We start from the raw sequence: 23733 nt of genomic DNA on the forward strand, positions 1-23733 counted from the left end.
GCCCCAGGCCCCCCCGGACTGAAGGCCGTCCCTCCCCCTCGCAGGGACAGTGTGTCCTGCTCTCGGGGACGGACACCCCCAGCATGGACAGCAAGCACAGAGGCCTCAGCTGGGCTGGCAGGGCAGTGACATGTCCCTCGGCCTAAGACAGGGTGACAGGCACGGGCCTGGAGGGCTCCAAGTGCAGGCAGCCAGAGGCGGACACTGCATGGCTCCGGCTCCTGGAGGCAGGCGGCCTGGGGCCGGGGGGGGGGTGGATGGGCAGCCTCAGGAACAGAGCTAACGCCACTGCACGGCAGCCAGGTAGGGAAAACAACACTTCCACTGCAGAAAATCTCACGCCCTCCCACCACAGATCACATGCGGCACTGCACATGGCGGCAGTACCGGGGGGTGACACATGGCATCACACATGGTCATCCAGCCATCACGTTGTGCGCTTTGAACTTACACAATATCCGTGTCAACTGCTTCTCAACAGAGCAGGAGGAAAAGATGGGGAGACGGGTCACTGCAGCACTGCCCCCGGATCTTAGGCCCTCAATGATGGGAAAGCCTAAGCCTGCACCAGCAACTGTCACCCGCAGAAAACACCATGTGACTCTGAGGTGCCTGGCCACCTCAAGACTATCAAAGCAGACTCAAGCTCTCTGTGGCCCTGCTCAGGGCACTGGCACCGGGCACAGAGCACAGCCCAGGCAATGGCGACCCGCGTCTCTGCCTGGGGAGCTAGGGCTTCCCCGACCCATCACGCTATTCACCCCCGGAACAGGAAAACTAACCAAAGTTAAGGCAAACTTTTCAACATACAGTTAAACTCATGGCAAAACTCCGACACAAAGAGACTGAGCAACCTGCCATGTGTCTTGTTTCTCCTAACAAACTCCAGAAATGGACAGACAGGCAGACTTCACAGGGTGACACCAGCTGACAAGGTGGCTCTCCGAGTCACCCAGCGCTCGTCTCCAGCCCGCCTGAGGCTGAGCCCCCACCAGCCTCACGCCCCCACTCACGCATCTCCCTGGCTCCTCTTCTGTTTCTACCCAGCTTCCTTCCAGTCCATTCTCAACAAATGGCAGAATGTTTAAGTTCACCGTGTGACTGCTTTATTTAAAATCCTTCCGGGGCTCACCAGTAGCCTCAGAATAGACAAACTCCACGACATTGCATGGAAAGCTCCTCACAAGCAGACCCCTCGACCTGCAATCTTACCCCTCATTTCCTGCTTACTGAACCACAGTGGCTCCCCTGACTGGGGACGCACGTGGGCCCACAGAGGGCAGGGCAGCGCAGGGCCGCGTGCAGGACTGCATCAGGGATCGGGCAGCTGAGCCAAGCAAACAATCCTAACAACCAAGTGGAAGATGACGCTTATTCTGTGACTTCTAAAAATTTTTGCTGAAATGTTAAAAACTTGCTGTTGGTTAGAAACGAAAAAAAAAGAAAAAACAGTAAAACTAATTTTTATTTAGTACACTATTAATATAAAATATTAGAAACACTGAAAATTCAAGTGCTTAATTTCTTTGTAAACAACATTATCAAGACAGCCTGCCTTCTCTTCTCGTCATAAAATCTGCAGCATGTATCAGGCATCCTTTCTGCGCTCCGACAATCACCCTCGTGTCCACACCTGTCCACCGTGTCCCAAGCATCCCAGGTGAGTCCCTCATCATACCCTCCTGGTTTCTGTGGGGATGCGCACCCTCACCGAGCTCCTTGGGGCTCCCACATGGTGACAGCGCCCCACTGGTGCCTGTCTACACCCCAGCTGATGGGCTCTGAACCCCGCTTCCCCTGTGCTGGTTCACGGTCATCTCTGCGGACCACGACCTCCTGCGAGTGTCTCTCTGGGAGATGCGGAGGCCACACACAGGCACACTCTGCGTCTGAGCATGACTCTACCACGAGGGCAGATGGGCATCCGTGACTGGTGAGCGATGGGTGGGTGGACAGCGAGAAACCAAGCGAGCACTGACGCAACGCGGTGAGAATGCTGGGCGCTGACAGCCACGAGCTCCAACCCAGCAGAGCCTGTCTGCAGTTTACAGCACAGACTTGGAGCCAGATCTCCAGGCCCAAATGCCACTCACTACGCAAGTGACTCAGGGAATGCATGTCGTCTTTCTGAGCCTCAGCTTTTTCATCAATAAAATGAAGATAACAGAACAAGCTTCCCAGAGTAACCGCAAGGCTCAGCACCTGTAGGGTGCGGAAGCAGCGCCTGGCCGGGCTGGTCACAGCAGCGCCTGCGAGGTCTGGTCACAGCTGCGACCACGACGCCTGGGCCACACCATCCCTCCCTGCAACCGGCGCTATCTAACCCGCAGCATCAGGCACATTGGGCTACTTCAGATGAAATTAAAATTAAAAACTACATCCCTCAGTGACACTAGCCATGATTTAAGTGCTCGACAGCTACACCTCCGCTGCCACAGAAGCTGCTGGCTGTGCACTCCTGGAGCAGACAACAGGCACAGAGAGGAGTGCGGACTCCACAGAAATCAACAGTCATCACTGTACACAGAAGTGGTACCGGGCTGTGTGGCTGTACACTCCTGGAGCAGACAACAGGCACAGAGAGGAACGCGGACTCCACAGAAATCAACAGTCATCACTGTACACAGAAGTGGTACCGGACTGTGTGGCTGTGCACTCCTGGAGCAGACAACAGGCACAGAGAGGAACGCGGACTCCACAGAAATCAACAGTCATCACTGTACACAGAAGTGGTACCGGGCTGTGTGGCTGTACACTCCTGGAGCAGACAACAGACACAGAGAGGAACGCGGACTCCAAAGAAATCAACAGTCTTCACTGTACACAGAAGTGGTACCGGGCTGTGTGGCTGTACACTCCTGGAGCAGACAACAGACACAGAGAGGAGTGCGGACTCCACAGAAATCAACAGTCATCACTGTACACAGAAGTGGTACCGGACTGTGTGGCTGTACACTCCTGCAACAGGCCACACACACAGAGGAATGTGAATCTATAGACATCAACAGTCATTACTGCATCACTGCTTTGAAATTAAGAAGGAATTATTAAATACCAAAGCAAATATGAGAAATGTATCAGTGAGAACCTGTTTTCAAGCATTTCAATGAAAGGTTTCAAAACTGGTAAATTCTGAACAAAATGGACTAAATTTCTTATGGCCAATGTCACCCTTCAGAAACTTAAAGTGAAAAGGATTTCCCAAATCTTAAGAAGTTTCATTTAAAATAACTCAGGAAAAGCACATGTAAGTTAGCATGTGATCACGCCCCAGACTGTGCCCACACTTCTGTATAATCTCTGCACAGCTCCTCAAGAGCAGTGATCAGGTCCCACTTTCTGGGCAGGGACCTGCTTGAGGGCGGCAGTCACATGCCCCCAGTCACATGACCCAGCATGACACTGGACACCATCAGCCGTACCAAAGTTGGCCAAGCTCACCTGAACTACAAACTTATCCTACAATAGCAAACATCAACATACAGCTGACAGAAAAATATTTCTAGGAAAAAGGGACTGTTACAAAGGAATATATTCTACAAAAAATGTTTATCCCAGAAAGTCCTGAATCTCAAAGGATTTCTCAAAGAAGTGACATTCATGTTAAGCCAGTTTACTCAAAAAAGAGCAAACTTTCAGCAGAAATTTAAAAGGACACATTTCTAGAAAAAGTTTGTGCTTATAAAGGAATAAAAGTAAAACAATTTCCCTTACAAATTTTACTACCACAAGTCTCAAGGGAGAATTATCTAAACTACTGAAAAGAAAAAAGTTATACACTACATTGGGCCTCACCATGAAACAGATCTTAATTTTTTCCAACATTAACAAATATCCATTTTCTTCTACTGATAAATTGAGATACTTACTAAGCCAGCTTGTTCTCACAAATCACCTTTTCAAAGTTACTATCATTTTTTTTTTTAAACAGATATCATGGTTTGATGGCAATTTCCCCAGGGAAAATAGCATCCCCAAGTAGAAAACAGCCTTCCAACCCTTTAAAATGTCTGACTTTGTTAATACAGAAACAGCTTTAGTAAATGCTTATTTGGGCTGAATTCAGACTATATTCATTTGAACAAAGCTGGTGACTGGATACTCAGACAAGAAAAAGAAATGAGGTAAAATCTCAAGGCAAAATGATAGTAATACAAAAAAACAGAGAGAAAAATATTTAAAGTGTTGTAAAACTCATAAATTTTGAGATGAAATCGAAGTACTCAAATTCTACTACCAAGGAAAGCCTATATCAAATTAAAACTTCTTTCTAGAAAACACTTATTATCAGAGATCCCAAAGTTTATGAACAGATTATTACAAAAAAGCCCAGAAACTTCTGCTGATGGAACTAAATTAAGATAGAAGTGCAAAACTGACTTGTTATCACAGTCCTACATTATATAATCACTAAAGGGCCGACGCTGGGGGTCTTCAATATTTTAGTTATTCTCGACTCTACTTCCTGGTGAAGTTGTATGCTCTACACGCTTACACTCGACGACCAGGAAAGTCCCCTGGACATCACTGCTCCTTGTCAAGTGTTTCACTATATTCGTGAAGACAACAGTTTACTTTCAAGCCACTAATATTATAACAGGGACTGATTTATCTGCTGAGTTTCTTCTAAATCTATAGGGTAAGTAGCTGGAAGTTCATATGTCAGCAGAAAGAAGGGGAGGTGGAAAGAGCCTTGAATTCCATGTATCAGTTTCTCTTGGCCTACAATTCTTACAAAATGTCTCAGAGTTAGAAACACTCAAGAATGCAGCTGTCTTAAATTTGTTTTGGAAAAAGGCATGGCATAAACAAATAGACAGCTCGGTATCTGACTTCCAACAGCTGATGTTATCACTGTGTTACCACTGGCAGATGCTTGAGGACGCTATTCTATGTTCTTGGTCAATGATGATCCTGGCTACAGCCACAGCAATTTTTTTCCTTTGATGATGTCATTTACGCACTGGCCTCCTTTATGGTAGCAAATTTTACTTTTTAAGAAGCATACTGGTTTGCTCTCAAATGATGATTTCTCATAAATAAAATGCAAACAGAAAGAGAACATTCATTTTCAATATTTTTATTCTCTATGCTCATTAAATCACTGCTATTTAGAAATAAATACCAAAATACAACTTAACTGCCTTGTTCTGTGAAACCAGGTCCAGGAACTCTATCAAAGCTTGCTATAAAGCCCATACATAAGTCTGGGTAGTAGACAAAACTCACTGTTCAGGACATTCTCCAATTTCTGCGTCATGGATCCTTCTACTTTTTCCGTTCCATCCGCTTCTAGTTTTTGATGGATAGCTAGAAAAAAAGAACCAAGTTAAAATGTAGGCTATTTTAATGGGTGGCAAAATATTACATCAAAAAAGACATTTTTAAACAGCTCTGGTTCTATTTTCACTGCTAGAAAGAAGCACAAACACACAAAAACTCTGCAAAGTAACCAGCAGACACCAGTCTAAGTCACGGTGAAAGTGAAAGTGAAGTCGCTCAGTCGTGTCCGACTCTTTGCGACCCCGTGGACTGTTGCCCACCAGGCTCCTCCATCCATGGGATTCTCTAGGCAAGAATACTGGAGTGGGTTGCCATTTCCTTCTCCAGGGATCTTCCCAACCCAGGGATCGAACCCAGGTCTCCCGCATTGCAGGCAGACGTTTTAACCTCTGAGCCACCAGGGAAGTCACGGTACTTTAATGCTATTAAAATAGTACATAATACATGTACTTAGTCATCTGATCATGAAGGCCGAGTACTAAAGATGACTGAATTAAAAAAAAGAAAAATAAGGCTTAAATTACTAATACGTTTGGTATTTGGCCACAGGAAAGTCATTCTTATCAGTTTCACCATCTACAAAATAGAAATGTGACTATTTGATATATATCAACCTCAAAATATTTAATTTCAGCCGTGGGACATAACATGGCAAAATACATATTATTCATGTTCTACTCGTCTATATTTCCCTGGAGGGTCTCAAGAAATATCTAGCAACATCTACCAACACGTCAATTTGTGGATGGGCAAATTACATTAGAGTTTTTTTGCTAGTATTTATATATGTCTGAATGATTCCGATAAATTATCAGAAAATCATTAATTTATATGTAAAAACTTTTACCTACTGATGAGAGGAAGTTTTAAAAGCAAATCAGGTTTCTTCAAGTGAATCATTAGGAAAATTTTCAAAGTAAATCTCCAAAATACAATTTGAAATTCAAAACTGTGACACAGTTAAAGTAATAAAAAATAGCAAGATAAACATTACTGAGACATGACCTTAAGCAGAGCACCGTAATAAGTTTCTAACACACGATGTGCATCCAATAAGAAGCCAGTGACGAGGTTCTAACATTACTTCTATTTCACAGATGGGGAAACCATGGCTCAGTGAAATTAAATAAGTTGACCAGGTCATACAGCCAGACCCAAAATTTGAGCCAAGGCAGCGCAATCCCAGGACACAAGCTTCACTCCATCCGACCCACACCTCATGGGCAGGTGACCCAAACCCCTCAGCCTGCTTTCACGTCCATAAATTGGGAACACAGAACTATATGCATGGGAAAAGCATTCAGTCACAAAGAGGAGATTCTCTCCACTTAACAGCTGTGCACACAGCCCCAGGACCACAGCCTGCTAGCCCTCTGCAAGCTCAGGACTGGAGTCAACAGGGAAGCCCCAGCAGACGCCCGAGGGTTACCTACCTGAGAGGGCGTCCTGTGCCTCAAAGAAAGTACTGAGCCCCCCTTTCACGTACGCCAGGCTGCCCTCACTCTTCTTGTTAGCCTGTCTCTTCAGGTGGGTGATCGCCATTTTGAGTTGTTCAAAACTGAAGTGAAACGAAGAAGCCACGAGAAGACAATGTGTTAGTTGTAAAATACTGAAGCTACGCTGGAAAGACGGACTAATACAGTATGTAATCAGATGAGACCACGCTTTCAAATTCTTACCCAGGTCTAACCCTTTACACATTACAAACACCAAAGTCACAGCAGCTGTACAACAGCTTTGTACAGCCTCATGCGTCGGACCCCTGAGAAGTAACTATACACGTAGATATGCTTACACTTGACCCAAATCAACACAGCATTTGCCAGGTAAGGAGTTCTGAAGAGCATCTCCCAGATGCAGAGGCCTGGACCACACAGGGCTGGGTGGCAGGACCCCCCGGACGTCCACTCTGTGCACGTCACAGCCAGGCCCCACCATTAATGGTGATTTCACAGGAATCACGGGGGTCAGCTCAAAATTCACATTAAGTGAACAGACCATACTACTTCATCTTTATAACTCAAGCAGAGAAAAATCAGCTGGTCTCTGTATTTCACAAGTTTTATTTCCACTAAAGCTAAGAAAATCTGGCTGTAAATTGTTGACTATATTCTTGAGTGCCAAGATGGTACTACACAGAGACGAGAGATCAATCCTGACTTAGGGTAACAGAAAAGCACATCTATAATGTGAAATCAGAACCATCTTCCCCAAAGAAAGACTTCAGACATTTGCTCTAAAAATTTACCAGGCCAAATTTACTCCAAGTATATACCAACTTTTCTTGTTTTCTTTGATGGTTTTGATCCCAATAGGTGAAGGAAGAATTTCTTCTAAAGTGTATTTTAACAAGTTGGGGTGTTTCAAGGATATACATTTTAAGCAATAAGCCATTTAGTCAAACATTTCTACTATAGGAGAGTGTTCTAGCTAGCCCTGCATGCGAGCCACAGGCCTGCTGTCGCCCAGAGGGCAGGCAGACTCTCAAGCAGCAGGAACAGAGGGGCACTGTACCCGGGTGCGTGGCCCGTGTGTACTTTTTGCTGATTTTAAGTCAAGTCTTTGAAAAATGTTAAACAACTCATCTTCCTTTGCTCTCTGGTCAGGAAGGAGGTGTCTTCCTTGTTTTAGACCAGTACTTGAGAACTCTGTTACCTGAGCAGGGAGGGGTCACATGCAGACACAGGACAACAGCTAAGACCCAAGTTTTACCAGGTGGCCCAAACAACGAAACATACAGAAACATCAGGGTAGAAGGAAATAGGGCTCCTGGAATCAATGATCCCGTTTTATAAATAAGGACCAGATACTCTGATGTGTTCACAAGCACCCAGGGTCAAGAGGGCTGCTAACCCCACGCCTCCACGCCTGATGCGCTGCACCCCAAGAAGCCACACGGCACTGCCCGCGCCCTCACCTCGTGTTGGAGTGGTTCTCAATTAGGTACCAGGCAGCGGAAAAGTTCTCACTTGTAAAGTCAGCACTCATTCCAGGGAACAGCATTTCTAAGTCCTTCTGGGGAAATTTACCTCTGAGGGAGGAAAAAGGCTTAAGATGTGTTTAGAGTGCTATTACTACAAAGACGTAACCAACAGCAATAGACATGGACACAAATCATTACAATGATGCACGCGACATTACGGAGTCTAAGTCTGTACACGTGAAAAATATACTTCCTACGCCATATAAACTTCAGCTGTATGTATAAACTTTGTATATATATGATAGAAAATTAGTTATAATGCAGAAATTATATCAGTAAAAGAATATAAAACTTAAAGAGGCTGAGTTGATACTTCATGAAATCTGTCCAAATATGAAATCATTTCCTATCCGATAGACAAAATTTGGGTACACTGACATTAAAAACAGTAAAATCAACCTGTTAAAACACTGTTAAAGACCTATGTGAGAGCTAGCTTAAGACACACTGATGCTGACGACAGTTGCTGACCCAGGCAGATCTATACAGCACTCACGCTTCTATGCACACGTCTAGATCAAGTTCAAGGAAAGCTGATGCTGATGGACAGTCCCTTATCTGCAGCCCCTCTGCAGCTAGGAAGAAATATGTGCCACCCCGGGCGGAGGATGGCAGAGCCAGGCTCCTCGCGGCTCAGTGACACTTCTGGGTCCTGACTCAACCAATCGTGGAACCCACCATCTCTGGACTTCGTATATTATGAGAAATAAATATCTTCCTTGCTTACACCACGATGAATTTTTGTTTTCTATTACTTACAGCTGAAGGCACCCTGAATCTACCCCAAAATAAGATCTGTGACACAAACACCTAGAAAGCTGACAATGAGTGATACCACTGGAAGCAGCGACGCCCTGTGGGGAGCACCCACAGACGCAGAGGCAGCTCGGGCAGCATGCACAGGTTTACAGAGTTTCTGAATAACCTTGAGGAAATTATTTTACCTCCCTAAGGCTCCATTTTTGGAGAAGGAAATGGCAGCCCACTCCAGTGTTCTTGCCTGGAGAATCCCAGGGACGAGGGAGCCTGGTGGGCTGCCGTCTATGGGGTCGCACAGAGTCGGACACGACTGAAGTGACTTAGCAGCAGTAGCAGTAGCAAGGCTCCATTTATTCATGAGGATAATAAGAGCATATCTTCCTCTTAAGAAAATGCTGAGGATTAAAGTAGATAATGCATGTGGAAGGCTTAACAGTTTTTGACACTTAATAAATGCTCAAAAACGTTACTCTGTTACCTTTATTCTTTATACTTGGTTCTCTATATTTAATAGAGTCTTTCATTAAGAACCATTTTATCTGATTCTCCTAACAACATGATGAGTTATATAATCCCATTTTACAGTCAAAGAAACAGCCCCAGTACTTGTGTTGTCAAATAAAGAACCGGAGACGCTTATGAAAAATGTCTACATACATAGCTGTAAGTCTAGAAAAACAGAAAGTGAGGGAGAGATTCAGAATGCAGAGAACTGCTAATGGTCTTAGTCACAGCATGAGGAAGAGCAGAAACACCGTGTCAAAGGAGCATGAAGTCTGGAGACTTAACCCTCTGTCCAGAGTAACTGGGTCTTAAGGTCTGACCGTCTAAGTGAAGTCATAGATTAACAGCAAGGCATATTCTAAGTGACTAAATCCACACTTCGAACTCACTAACCAGATAGTGCAAGCAACACAGAGTCTAATGTGTAACACGTGAAGTGATTTCACTAAGGAACCAACAGTTTCAGTAGCTGACAACCTTCGTGCCCCCACGGTGCACGCTCCCCATTAGATGGCAGTGTGAACTCAGATTACACCTTCCGAAGGGTTTAGCCATGAGGACCCAGGTACAGTGGGCAGGTGCAGAACTACAGGAATGTCCTCAACTCGGCAGCATTCACTTTCAAAGAGGAAACTGACCTGATGACCTCCAGTCAGCAGAACAAAAGTCCTCCTGAGAAAAGTTCCCTGCCCCCGCAGAGAGCTGCACGGTTGAGCCCAGCCCGTGCGCTCCAGCTCCCTACCGCAGGCAGAAAGGCAGGAGGGAGTGGGGGAGCGCGTGGTCTGCACAGCTGCTACTCCAGCGCCCGTGCTGCTCTGCGCGTTAAATGTCATCAGCCTGTTCAGGGCTGTGTGCTTTTCCCCTTTTTTGGCCTCTCAGTTTCTGGACGCAGGCACTGCACCACAGTCCACAAGTCTGTTCTTAAAGACTTCTAAAAGGTAACCGTCCGCAAGGCGCTTCCCTTCCACACTCTCACTAAGAACTACTTTGTCACCTCTCCTTGTTTTCTAACTGGAGCAGGAAAACGGGTCACCTTTTCTCGTTACTGGAAGGCAGCCTGGTGTGGAACACACCAGACTGCGCAGCTTATAAAGCCTCTGTGGACACAACCCAGAAGCCAGTGGGGCATCAACGCACTGCTCGAGACCCCTCTTCCCAGGTAGTAACTCCTAACACACGGTGGATCATACAATAACGGGGTATGGCGTCGGGGGAGAAGCCCCACTGTAATGCCCTCACTCCCATATACGTCAGTCTACCTAGTCACTCAGTCATGTCCAACTCTTCATGACCCCACGGACTGCAGCACACCAGGCCTCCCTGTCCATACCAACTCTCGGAGTCTACCCAGACTCATGTCCATTGAGTTGGTGATGCCATCCAACCATCTCATCCTCTGTCGTCCCCTTCTCTTCCTGCCCTCAATCTTTCCCAGCATCCGGGTCTTTTCCAGTGAATCAGCTCTCCACATCAGGTGGCCAAAGTATTGGAGTTTCAGCTTCAGCATCAGTCCTTCCAATGAATATTCAGGACTCATTTCCTTTAGGATGGACTGGCTGGATCTTCTTGCAGTCCAAGGGACTCTCGAGAGTCATCACAGTTCAAAAGCATCAATTCTTCAGTGCTCAGCTTTCTTCATAGTCCAATTCTCATACCATATATGACTACTGGAAAAACCATAGCTTTCACTAGACGGACCTTTGCTGGCAAAATAATGTCTCTGCTTTTAAATATGCTGTCTAGGTTGGTTATAGCTTTTCTTCCAAGGAGTAAGCATCTTTTAATTTCATGGCTACAGTCACCATCTTCAGTGATTTTGGAGCCCAGAAAAATAAAGTCAGCCACTGTTTCCATTGTTTCCCCATCTATTTGCCATGAAGTGATGGGACTGGATGCCAAGATCTTCGTTTTCTGAATGTTGAACTTTAAGCCAACTTTTTCACTCTCCTCTTTGACTTCCATCAAGAGGCTCTTTAGTTCTTCTTCGCTTTCTGCCATAAGGGTGCTGTCATCTGCATATCTGAGGTTATTGGTATTTCTCCCGGCAATCTTGATTCCAGCTTGTGCTTCATCCACATATGTACCACCTCCAAAAGTTTCACTTACAAATACTCTCCTACTAGATAGAGAGGACTTTTAAGAAATAAAACCTAGGGAAGGCTTTTACTTATTAATATGAACCTGTTTTTATCTTCTTTTTCAGTTTAAATGGTTTGTCTCCATCATAATTTAAGCAGTGTAAAAAATGCCCATTTGTGACAATCAGTATAATAAATTAGAAATACAGACTTTTTACGAGCAAATCTTGGTCTCAGTTCAAAGTGAAGTTATTTTTTTCCAAGTAATTAGTAACATTTTTATAAGTTTCAAGGCACTGCGTGTGCAAAACATCAGTTAAAAGCCTAGAACCATGAAGGCCTTTTGCAGCCGAAGGAGGCCCAAAAAAGCCAACTGCAAGGCCTGTGGGCAGAAAGACAGCAGCACTCTGACGCGCATACAGGGAGAAGCGCCCCCTGCTGCCTCTCACTGGGGCTCACACTCAGAGGCCGGACTCCATCCTGCGCGTGTGACTGTGGGACAAGAAACTCCATAAACATTCACACTGTCACAGACAGGAGCCGACTCTTCTCCCACAGGCGACCTCAGCACTGCAGTTTGGGAATAAATCAGGACCACAGCACTTTACAACAAGTAGTTCTAATTCTTCAAACCTTCTCAATTGATAAATTTCAACAAGTAAGTAAGTAAATCCTGTTATTCCTTCTCTGATGACATTTTTTAAAAAATTAAAAATAGGTTGTCTCCCATCTTCTAATTATAAAAGAAGCCCCAAATGGCATTAATAAACAGAAATAAAAGAGACAGTAAGAGGAAATGCTCCCAGGGCTTCTAACCTGAGTGCAACACCATTCTCTACAGGGACCAAAGCTTTTATCTAAAAAATATGAAGTGAGTCAGGGAAATAAAATCCATACCCATATTTTAACATCTGCTCTTCCTTTCCCATCCTCTTTTTCTAAAATGAGGCTTCTCTATTTGAGGTCAGACTTCAATAAAACAAATGCAGCTTTCCTGACAGTATCTTTAAAAGCTAAGAAGGAACCTGAAAAGCATTTTTCTGGCCAAAACTACTCTCTTCTCTTGGTTTCGATACATTTTCTGACTTTCACCTTCCATTTTCTTGCTTTCTGGAATCTCTATTCATTCTTCCTTTTGATGAGAACACTTGTGAGAGACTTCACACGGGCCGTCCTCCCGCCGTGTGGAGGCCTGCCAGGGCCCCCACACCATTCAGGCACGCCTGCTCTCTGTGTCACAGAAGCGGAAGTGGGGGCTGAGAGCGACCAGGGGGCTGGCACAGAGAGGCCTGTCGGGTGAGGGTGCACCTGGGAGACCGCCGGGCAGGGACGGGGCCGGCATGGCACCGCCCGGCACTGCGCACTGCCCACTCTGCCTGTGCCCTGGAACTCCCTCTCAGCTGGCTTAACACTCCACTGGGCTCCCCACTAATTAATGAATTAAATAAAAGCTTGGACATGTCTGCATTTTGTATTTGTATGACAGTCAAGCTTCTACCTTTTCTAAAACTATCCTTTAGTCATTCCATGACTGAGCAAATTATTATTGAAACTTTCAAGGAACAGCTTGAAAGAAATATTATAGTAAATTTTATCACCATTTGAGCACTTCTTGAATGTACATATTACTATTTTAAGATCTGAATACAATTTATCACCCTGAAATCCTAAGTCATGAAAAGATTCTTCTCCTGGGCAGCAGAGCACTGACTAATATGCTGTGAGCACACAGCCAGCTCCCCCCCCCCCGCCCCGCCCGCTCACACGCCCGCTCACACGCCCACCACAGGCCCCTGCCTGCAGCCTCCAAGTCACCCTGCAGGCAGAGGGAGGGCCCAGAGCCAATTGAGAGAAGGGCTTGGACCCAACTAACTCCTTCAGAGGAGAAAGGAAAACCATTTCCAAAGAGTCACACTTTGAGTGCCTTCTGGCTGGCCACCATCACATAAGGGTTACCCTGAAACCTACTCAGAAAGAGGGTGCTACTGGATGAGAGGGGGTTTGGGGGAGAACAGATACATGTACATGTACGGCTGAGTCCCTTCACTGTTCACTTGAAATTACCACAACATTGTTAATTGGCTATACCTCAATACAAAATAAAGTTTAAGGTCTGAAAAATAAAGGAAGAGGGCAGTAAGAGAGAGCTCAAGCCCCCTTCATGGTTAGTGGCAGCAGCAGTGACAAGACAATCAAAAAATGAAAAGGTAAAGAGATTAAACTGTGGGTGGATTACAAGATAAACAAAAACTCAAGGAAATCATTTTATGATCGTGAAAGCCGCTCAGCCATGTCTGACTCTTCATGACCCCATGGACTATCCAGTCCATGGAATTCTCCAGGCCAGAATCCTGGAGTGGGCAGCCTTTCCCTCCTCCCGGGATCTTCCCAACCCAGGGATCAAACCCAGGCCTCCCATATTGCAGGTGGATTCTTAACCAGCTGAGTGAGCCACAAGGGAAGTTCATTTTACGACAGGAAATAACCAATTTAATCCTAACTTTGATAGTTCCGTCTAAGGCTCAAACAAAAGTCACAATGTATTCCTATACTCCTGTGCGAATCTTTTTCAGAAGAACCACCCAGGGGGCCCTTCTGCTCCACACTGCACGTGGTGGACCTTAGAAAGAAGCAGAATCCAGGGCGCTGAAGCAGGCACTGGAGGATTTACTCTCAACCACAAGGTCCCCTTGTGCAGGAAACCCTGTTCAAATCAAGACCCAGCAATTACCTTTCTTTCCTGGATGTTCTTAATCCTTAAACTCTTAATTTATCAGGCACTGAAACCCTTAAAACAGCTCCAGAATGACCCGTGGTGGCCAAAGAGCATCACAGCTGTGGCCCAGAACAGTCCACGCTCACTGAAACCTGCCTTTTAAAACCCTCAGGCCTTTTTCAAAACAGGACAACCTCCCAAGACACACGTGCCCCCTCCCTCTCAGCTAGCACAGACCCTAGCAGGGGAAAAGCAGCCTGCTGGTGGCCGACTGGTGGTCTTCAAGGGGAGGCCTGAAGGCTAAATACATCGAGGTTAGTGGCAACCTTCCCCATTCCTAGAGAAACCTAGAGAAGCTACGGCTAACGGGTTAGCAGATTACTCTGTCACCTGCAGAAGTGTTTATGAAGCAACACTCAGCAGCACTATCGCCAGCAGAGTTGCTAAGGCCGAGGGACAAATCAGACAGGACTGATGTGCAGGGGAGCTCCAGCAGGAAGACGCAAGGACAAAAGCGCTGACGTGAGAGCGCTGGGAACTCTGCATCCGGTCCAAGACATTTTGAAAGATACCATTTACTTGCCGTAATTCTGGGAAAGTAAGTCTGAATTAAGTATGAATTACAGGTAGAGAACGTAAACAAAATGACAAGACTGCACTGGGTCTAATTACTATCAAATATTTCCTGAAAAATCAAGTACATGGAAAACTCTATTTTAATCTCAAATACCATCTAAATAGTTAAACTTACCAGCTCCAGACAACACACTAACTCTGGTGTCATTAGAAGTATTAGTTATTAAAAATTTCAAAATACTTTTTTCCTTCACAAAATGAAAACTCAAAAATTAAAGAGGTAGGTAGGTTTTGCCAACATTTTAATTGGAACGTTCTCTCTAGCAGCTCCAGAAATGACACTGACTCCAACGACAGAGGCATCTTCCGTTGTGCTTCCTCGCATGTTTCTGGAGCCTGAATGCATGAAACTCTTCAGCACATGGAGAGCAAGGCAGCTGAGGCGAGGCAGTACTCACTTTTCAATCTCGATGCCAAGTGGGTTGGCAGGACGCAGGGACAAGGGAGGAATCCCTTTATTCCTGTCAGTGCGCATGTCATAGTAATTCATCTCATCAACCCACACAGCGGACTGATCCAAAATGCCTACCAAAACAAGGAGCACAGACTTAACAGGATACACGGTCCCCAGGTGCTGTCTAAATTTTACTTTACTGCTTTACTGTTTTAAGACCTAACACAAAATGCACACTAAAGTAATTTTTTAAAGATCTGAGGGCACAAAAGCTTTAATTTCTTTCTTAGTTAAAAGCACTAAAAATCCATAGAAAAGCAAAAATAACACCTCTTCATTGTACTGTACATTATTCAATACAGAAGATAAATTAACATCTGAGAAAAAGTTCTGTTAAAACAATTTTATTTTACAAATAATAAGCAGTACAGTTAATTTGGTATATCAACAAAGTATCCAACAATTCCTTATATAAAGAAATCAGTCAAATACCTTCCAAGGAATGCACAGCTTGGGTGATGGAAATGACTGAGACATTCAGGAAAAACAAAACGTCATCTCTGAAAGCAGCACCCTCTCTCACATGACTGAGCCCTTCTTCACGCTCCCTGGCACGATGCTTCCCAGGGTCCCCTCTCAGACCCAAGGGCTAGGCAGGGAGATGGGTGAAGCAGAGTGCAGGGCGGGGCCTGAGCCCCCAAAGGAAGGGCTCTGGGCCCAGGCAGCCTCCAGTGGCAGGACTCCTTGTGAACCCTCTGTTTCAATCAGCACCACACTTGTGCCAGGACGCAAGGAGGCTGTCAGAGGGAAGTGCAGGTCCAGACACTCCCAAGTGCAGTTCTGTAAGCCTTTCCTGAGCCTGTACGTGCTAAGTACTGGGCAAAGCGTTTTAGAATAAAGTCAATACTTGATAATAAGTTTTCTTTATCTGCTGTATAAACATGATACAAGATGGTACTAGATTCTGTCAAAATATTTTGACAAAATCAAAAAGGTTCCTCCAGAAAACTGAAGACCAGCTCCTACTTTGTAATTTCACAGTTCAGTTTTCAAAGACATTAAACAAAATTAAGCAAAAATAAGAATACTGTGCATATAAAAATGTGTACATATATTTGCATACACATTTGTATATCTATGTACAGGGCTTCCCTGGTGGCTCAGACAGTAAAGAATCCACCTGCAATGTGGCAGACCTGGGTTCAATCCCTGGGTTGGGAAGATCCCCTGGAGAAGGGCATGGCAACTCCAGTATTCCTGTCTGGAAAATTCCATGGACAGAGGACCCTGGTGGGCTACATCCATTGAGTCACAAAGACTTGGACACGACTGAGCAACTAAGCACAGTACAGCAAGTACCTATATGTAAACCACATTTTGAATTTTCCCTTAAATCCCTCAAATTTTTATTAAAAAATTTTTTAAATCATTTATGTATTAAAAATGTTAATGATATAATGGTAAAAAAAGGTTTTATGCTCTAAGACAGAAAACAATACTCACAAAATTCTTTGCTTTTCTATATGAGAGAAGTATGGCCTGGGTTTAATTATGCCTGTGATAGCTCCACATTATATAAGTATTTATCTGCTGACCATGTGCCAGATACTACAAAACCAAAAAGATAAAGCAGGGGAGATGCTGTGCACATGGAGAGCTAGAAGAAGAATTAAAATGATGGTTGATAGAGCACTTACTCCTACTTCCTGTAAGGGGTTTTGCTAAGCACGTCCCTGAATGTTCCAGCTCATCAGCTCTCTGGCGTAGGACCCTGGGACTCCACTCCCACCTACAGCTGGGGGCTATGTGTATGAGCCGTCGTGTCTGACTCTTTGCGACCGCATGGACTGTAGCCCGCCAGGCTCCTCTGTTCACTCCAGGCAAGTACACTGGAGAAGGTTGCCATTTCCTCCTCAGGGATCATCCTGGGATCAGCCTGACCGGGGATTGAACCTGCACCTCCTGCGTCTTCTACATCGGCAGGCAGGTTAGGTGCCACCGTGCCACAGCTGGGGGCTGCCCCCAGACTATCCAGAGTCCTGCCTCGCACCAAGCTCTGCCCAAGACCAGGAAGTGCAGCCAAGTGCACAGAGGGAACACAGAGCTGCCTGGTGCACAAGCAGCGGGCTTTTCTAATCTGGAGACGAGAGGCACACCTCCGCCATCAGTCTTGTCCAGGCCAGGAACACAGGAAGGAAAGAAAAATGAAACATGATTCAGATGGTATCACTGGCTAATCTGTGTCACAGAAAGAAATGCCATTACTGTATTCATGATCAAGAAACTAAAACTGGCATTTTGACATGTTAAATGAGCAGACTTTATACAGAACTTAAAACAACCTTTCTTCTAAGAATTATCATCCTTAGGGTTTACTGTTAGCTCAGTAAACTGCTTTTTCAAAAGTAATACAAATTTTAACCAATACCCTATTCCTAGAGAAAGAAACAAACTGAATCTGAGAGTAACTAAATTTTATACTAATTTACCAATTGTCAATTTTAAAAGACAAAACCCAATTTCAGTTTATTCTTGAGAGAAAAGTCACAGGAGACGATACCTATTTTCTCAGGTTTGAGCAGCTTGAAAGACACTGTGGAGGTTCCTTTGCCACCCGACTTGGTCGTGACGATAATGTCTCCTTTGTCATTCTTGGCCTGTCCCACGCGACACACTATTTTACTTGCAGACATCCACTCTGCTGTCAGGAGGCAATTATGCCCACAAATTGTCAGACCTGAAAGTAACAGCACACACTGTAACGAGTCCAAAACAACGGCTATTTCCACGAGAGGACAGACCTGAGAGTAAAAGCACACACTGTAACGAAGAAAACAACGCTATTTCCACGAGAGGACAGCGCCGCTAGCGTCACTAGGCGTTTTTCACGAGCTGAAGCAAATACGAAGCGACATGTCCTGGTTCACTAGTTATTCCCAGTTTTTAATATAGCCAATATTATCTGCAAATAAACTACGGTCTCTACCGAATTCTGGCTAATTTGTTTTTTCCTCTAATATTTAAGACTTCCTTTAGATTACATTTAATTTTCTTCAAACATCAACAGAATAAGGAACTAATAACCATAACAACGGCTAGGCATTCTAGATTACTTAACTATAAGAGTCTTAAATTGCCTTCATAGGAATTAGAAAGGAAATTGTTGCTATTTTTAGAAGCCTAACTTATTGCTATAAAGTTCTAAAGTATATTATTAATAAATGCGTACATCATTCTCTAAAAAAAGTTTACCGTTTTCCTAACAACAGTCTGCACATACTTTTCCTGGTGTTTGCTGCTGCTGCTGCTAAGTCGCTTCAGTCGTGTCCGACTCTATGCAACCCCAGAGATGGAAGCCCACCAGGCTCCTCTGTCCATGGGATTTTCCAGGCAAGAGTGCTGGAGTGGGGTGCCACTGCCTTCTTCCTGGTGTTTAGTTACACCTAATATTATAGAATGAACTAAAGCACACTTCACGTTAAGCACAGCCTGGAGTCTGCTGAGCCAGTAAGTGCTCGCAGGCATCACGGGATCACCAGTGCATTTTTCATGCCTGCGTCACTCCTGCAACGGTGCTGGTCCTGCCGCCTCAGTGTTTTCCTAGGGTCCTTTCGCTGCACTACACTCTGCTCCAAAAGTTCAGCTGGCGCCTGGCATCTCTGCCCACCCCACGTGAACTGTGAGGCAGTGAATACACAGGGAAGACATGGTCCCAGCAGGGCACCAACACCCCCCCATGCACTTTTCTGCAGCACACACACCAAAGTGGTAAACATTCAGGGAGAAAAGAGACCAAAGTGTATGTGTGGCAAACACATGCGCCTTTGCTTCTCATCATTTAACTTCTGATGCTGCTTAGCAGTCAAGTTTGAAATGTAATATTTTTTTTAAAAATCAGATACCAGGAACACCTCAATTTATGCCAAATTCAGTTTAAAAAAATGTAGCAAGGGATTCAAGCCATCTTTTGTTACAACTTAAAGCACTATTTAGTAAGAATGCTATATTAACCATAAACAAATAAAAACAACTCCACTTTATATATTGAAATAATTACTGAAAATAATTATGTTATAATAATTTATTGAAATATATTCAACCCTGAATATTCATTCACTGGAAGTACTGATGCTGAAGCTCCAATACTTTGGCCATCTGATGTGAACAGTCGACTCATAGAAAAGACTCTGATGCTGGGAAAGATTGAGGGCAGGAGAAGAGGTGACAGAGGATGAGACAGTTGGATGGCATCACCAACTCGATGGACAGGAACTTGAGTGAACTCTGGGAGACAGTGAAGGACAGGGGAGCCTGGTGTGCTGCAGTCCATGGGGTTGCAGAGTCAAATAAGACTAAGTGAATAATAATTGAAATAATTAATTTCAGAGATTTTCCTACAAGATCTATTATTATTTATCCATGTAAGAAATTTAGTTTTTCTATTGCTAGCACTTAAAAGGAGAAGGCAATGGCACCCCACTCCAGTACTCTTGCCTGGAAAATCCCATGGATGGAGGAGCCTGGAAGGCTGCAGTCCATGGGGTCGCTAAGAGTCAGACACGACTGAACGACTTCACTTTCACTTTTCACTTTCATGCACTGGAGAAGGAAATGGCAACCTACTCCAGTGTTCTTGCCTGGAGAATCCCAGGGACGGGGGAGCCTGGTGGGCTGCCGTCTATGGGCTCATGCAGAGCTGGACATGCTGAAGTGACTTAGCAGCAGCAGCAGCAGCACTTAAAAGTTCCTTAGAATTAAGTTTTCTATTGTTTTTAATGTGATGACATTTACATATTTTAAAATGCAATCCTAACTCAAAATTATTTTTCAAAATGGGAGTGTTTATTGGTTTTCCTGATACTTAATTTTTATTATGAAAAATGTAAGCAATGTAAGAAGCTGTAAGCACCCATGGAACACCTTTCCATCTCCAAGATAAGCCTGAAAAACACTTCAAAACATATTTCCTCAAATACCTTTTATGCACACATTCATCAGACTATGTATTTAAATAAATGGAAATAAATGTTTTAATTTATGAACTGTTTAATTACAGATGCTGGATATTTTGATATCACTGTAGGTCAATACATAAGTTGATATTTTTAAATTTTATAATATCAAGATTTTGTGATTTAAATAACTTCAGAAAGGAAATAACCCAATGATAAATATCAGGACTCAATGCATTAAAGTTCCTAATATAAGTTCACTGTTGGGGAGCTAGCTTACAATTAAAACTGAGAAATGGGAGATTTCAGATATACAGACAAAGTTGTAAAAACACACCCAGATGAGCAAACACATATAACAGCCATGATGGCCCGCGTTTGCAGGAAAGGAACCAGAGTAACAGTTTGCTCATCCCGTTGCAGCGGTTACCAAGGTTGCTCAGATTCAATAGGCCCTGTATTTGTACTAAAAAAAAAAAATGAATAATCATATTATTTAAAACAGATTTAAATAGGTCATTTTAAATGTTATGGAAATTAAATAAAACCATAAGATCTATTTCTTAAGCATGTTCTGCTAAGAAATCTGCTTCATGAAATATAACTTTTAAAATACCTTGTAGAATTCCAAATAAAGTGTTTTAAAAGTGTTTTACTTGGCTAGCATAGATGTCATCAGAGTTAAGAATGTTTAAATTGTTTAGTAGGTTAACCTGCTTTTTAAAAAGATGGTTTCTTGGCGATGCCTGGACAAGCCGAGAGCTGAACTAGCAGGTTTGTGGAAGCCCAGCAGTGACCACACGGCCTGAAGTAACGAAGTTGCCTCCACACAGGCCTGTGCAGTCCCATGTGGGGGCTCAGGGACCACCGGTTAAACTGCAGGGCAGAACTTCCAGCTAGACGGTCATTTCCAAGAATTCTAGGGATGTCCCCACTTTTTATAAAGAACAATCTGGAATGAGCTTTGTCCAGAACCAAGACATAAAATAAGACTATTTTCATAAGGTAATAAACTTAGGTTTTATTTACTTAACAATCACAAACTATAGCTAAAGAAAACAACATAAAATGAGACATATTTAGGTAACCCTAGTGAAAAGAACAAGCTGGGAAGGGTAAGACTTAATAACTAAATATGGTACCCAACTCCCGTCAACTTTCTCCTCGGCAAGGGATTTCTGGGCGGCCAAAAAACAACGTCCGCCAGCAGCGATACTGCAAGAGAAACAAGTGCAACTCATCATCTCTGGTGTTTACCCGTGCTGTTGTTGTTCGACTGCTCAGTCATGTCTGACTCTTTGCAACCCATGGACTGTAGCACGCCAGGCTCCCGTCTTTCACCGTCTCCTGGACTTTGCCCAAACTTATGTCCATGGAGTTGGTGATGCTGTCCAACCATCCCATCCTCTGTCGTCCCCTTCTTCTCCTGCCCTCAGTCTTTCCCAGCATCAAGGTCTTTTTCCATTGAGTCGGCTCTTTGCATCAGATGATCAACATACTGGAGCTTCAGCTTCAGCATCAGTCCTTCCAATGAATATTCAGGGTTGGTTTCCTTTAAGACTGACTGGTTTGATCGCCTTGCTGTCCAATGGACTCTCAAGTCTTCTCTAGCAACACAATTTGAAAGCATCTATTCTTTGGTGCTCAGCCTTCTTTACGGTCCAACTCTCACATCCATGCAGGACTACTGGAAAAACCACAGTTCGGAGTATACAGACCTTTGTCGGCAAAGTGATGTCCCCCATTTTTCGATATGCTGTCTAGGTTTGTCATAGCTCTCCTTCCAAGGAGCAAGCGTCTTTTAATTTCATAGGTGCAGTCACTGTCTGCAGTGATTTTGGAGCCCAAGAAAATAACATCTGTCACTGCTTCCACTTTTCCCCTTCAGTTCGAGATGAAGTGATGGGATTGGATGCCATGATCTTAGTTTTTTGAATCTTGAGTTTCAAGCCAGATTTTCCACTCTCTTTCACCCTCATCAAGAGGCTCTGGTTCCTTCATAAATTAAGAAATGAGTCAACAGAATGTCTGAATCCAAATAAATTAAAGTGGGAAATCAGAATACATATTCAGAAGCACATCCTGAGATGCCTCCCTTCCTCGTCCTGAATGTATCTGCACACCCTCAGAGTTAGTTCACAACTGACCACACAATGACATCGATGGTTTGCTCTCTACCCACGGGCATAAGTTTACAGACAGCCTGTGGCTGTACATCTGGAGCCTTGGTGCTCCCCACCCTGAAGGCCATCTTCGTGCAGACAGGTGGCCCGCAGGTCCCATGTGTGGCCAGGAAGAGAGCACAAGCTCCTCCAGGTGGAGGGAATTTAGATTTGGTTCCAAGAGCAGTAGGACCAGAAGAGGCTAAGCTGACCTGAACCTGAAGAGGAACACAGATGGCCACGCAAGGAGAGGAAAGCAGAGCTGGGCAGCTGCACTGGCAATCCCGGCAGGGAAGCCAACACTGAGCAAATAAGGCAGTGCCCCACTGCAGGGGTTTGTGTCAGGACCAGGAGAAAGACAACACAGACAAGAGTTGATAAAATAATGATTTTAACAAAAAATCAGAAAACCAAATAATTCTTTCATTTCCATCCAGATAACCCTGCACAGACCTCAGGGGTGTTTTCCTACCACCTTCACTATTTCCAAACAGTGAACTGGCACCTTGCCTCGCTGCCAACATAAAGATGCCTTTACTATGAACACACAGCATCGGCCCTGCCCTTACCTATGAGGTCAGCTGGCCCAGTCCCCAGGTTTTCTCCTCTAATCGTGACCTTCGTCCATGGGATGCCTTCATTTGGAGAGATGCCTGTCACAAGAGGGGGCTGTCGGGATCGAGACATTGTGCTTGTTGAAGAAACAAGGTCGAGCTACAGAAGTGACCTATTAAAAGAAAAAGAAGAGTTAGTGCCAACTGAGACCAGCATCCACTAGAAACGCGAGAGGTACGCACACAGTACCAGCCGTCGTCTTCACACACCGGTGCTGGGTTTCAGCTGCCGGTTAGCCCACTGGCCACATCTCCTGAACATGAGTGACCCAGGACATGAGCTTGTGCGGGGAGGAAAAGCAGGCATGCGGACTTCACGTCAGGAAAGACAGACTGAGGCCTCCTGAGCTCCACACACCACCTCTGCACCCCAGGCACATGCTGGAAGCGCCTCAAAGAGGAGGTTCTGACCTAAACAGATCCATAGAAGTTAAAGAACGTCTAAGTTCCCATAGGTGTATGGAATTTCATTTTGTTTTCATATTAGACTTGGCATAGCAACTTTTAAACGTGTTCAGATCAATACACTGACATTTTCAACACGCAGGCAGAAGCAGTGACTTGCCGACTGTCCCAGACGCTGTGCTCTCTAGTCCTGGCACTCCGACAGGCAAAGCACAGCACTGAGTGCATGGGGCGCGTGTCTGTGCTC

General features: G+C 44.6%; 1 protein-coding gene across 5 annotated transcripts in view; it reads right to left on the bottom strand.

Annotated features, from left to right (window-relative positions):
* The window catches only part of EXOC2 (exocyst complex component 2), a 125470-nt gene that overhangs the window by 77676 nt on the left and 24061 nt on the right, over positions 1-23733 (bottom strand). For all 5 annotated transcript variants that reach the window (XM_010852998.1, XM_010852994.1, XM_010852995.1 and 2 more), the window contains exons 2-7: positions 23037-23194; positions 17914-18090; positions 15358-15484; positions 8201-8314; positions 6717-6841; positions 5230-5310 (exon numbers count right to left, since the gene is read on the bottom strand). In XM_010852998.1, the coding sequence (XP_010851300.1) occupies positions 5230-5310; positions 6717-6841; positions 8201-8314; positions 15358-15484; positions 17914-18090; positions 23037-23154 (742 nt within the window). In that variant the 5' untranslated portion in view covers positions 23155-23194. The remainder of the gene's footprint in view (positions 1-5229; positions 5311-6716; positions 6842-8200; positions 8315-15357; positions 15485-17913; positions 18091-23036; positions 23195-23733) is intronic.

Source organism: Bison bison, unplaced genomic scaffold (assembly GCF_000754665.1).
Source record: "Bison bison bison isolate TAMUID 2011002044 unplaced genomic scaffold, Bison_UMD1.0 scf7180017864321, whole genome shotgun sequence".
Taxonomy (NCBI): domain Eukaryota; kingdom Metazoa; phylum Chordata; class Mammalia; order Artiodactyla; family Bovidae; genus Bison; species Bison bison.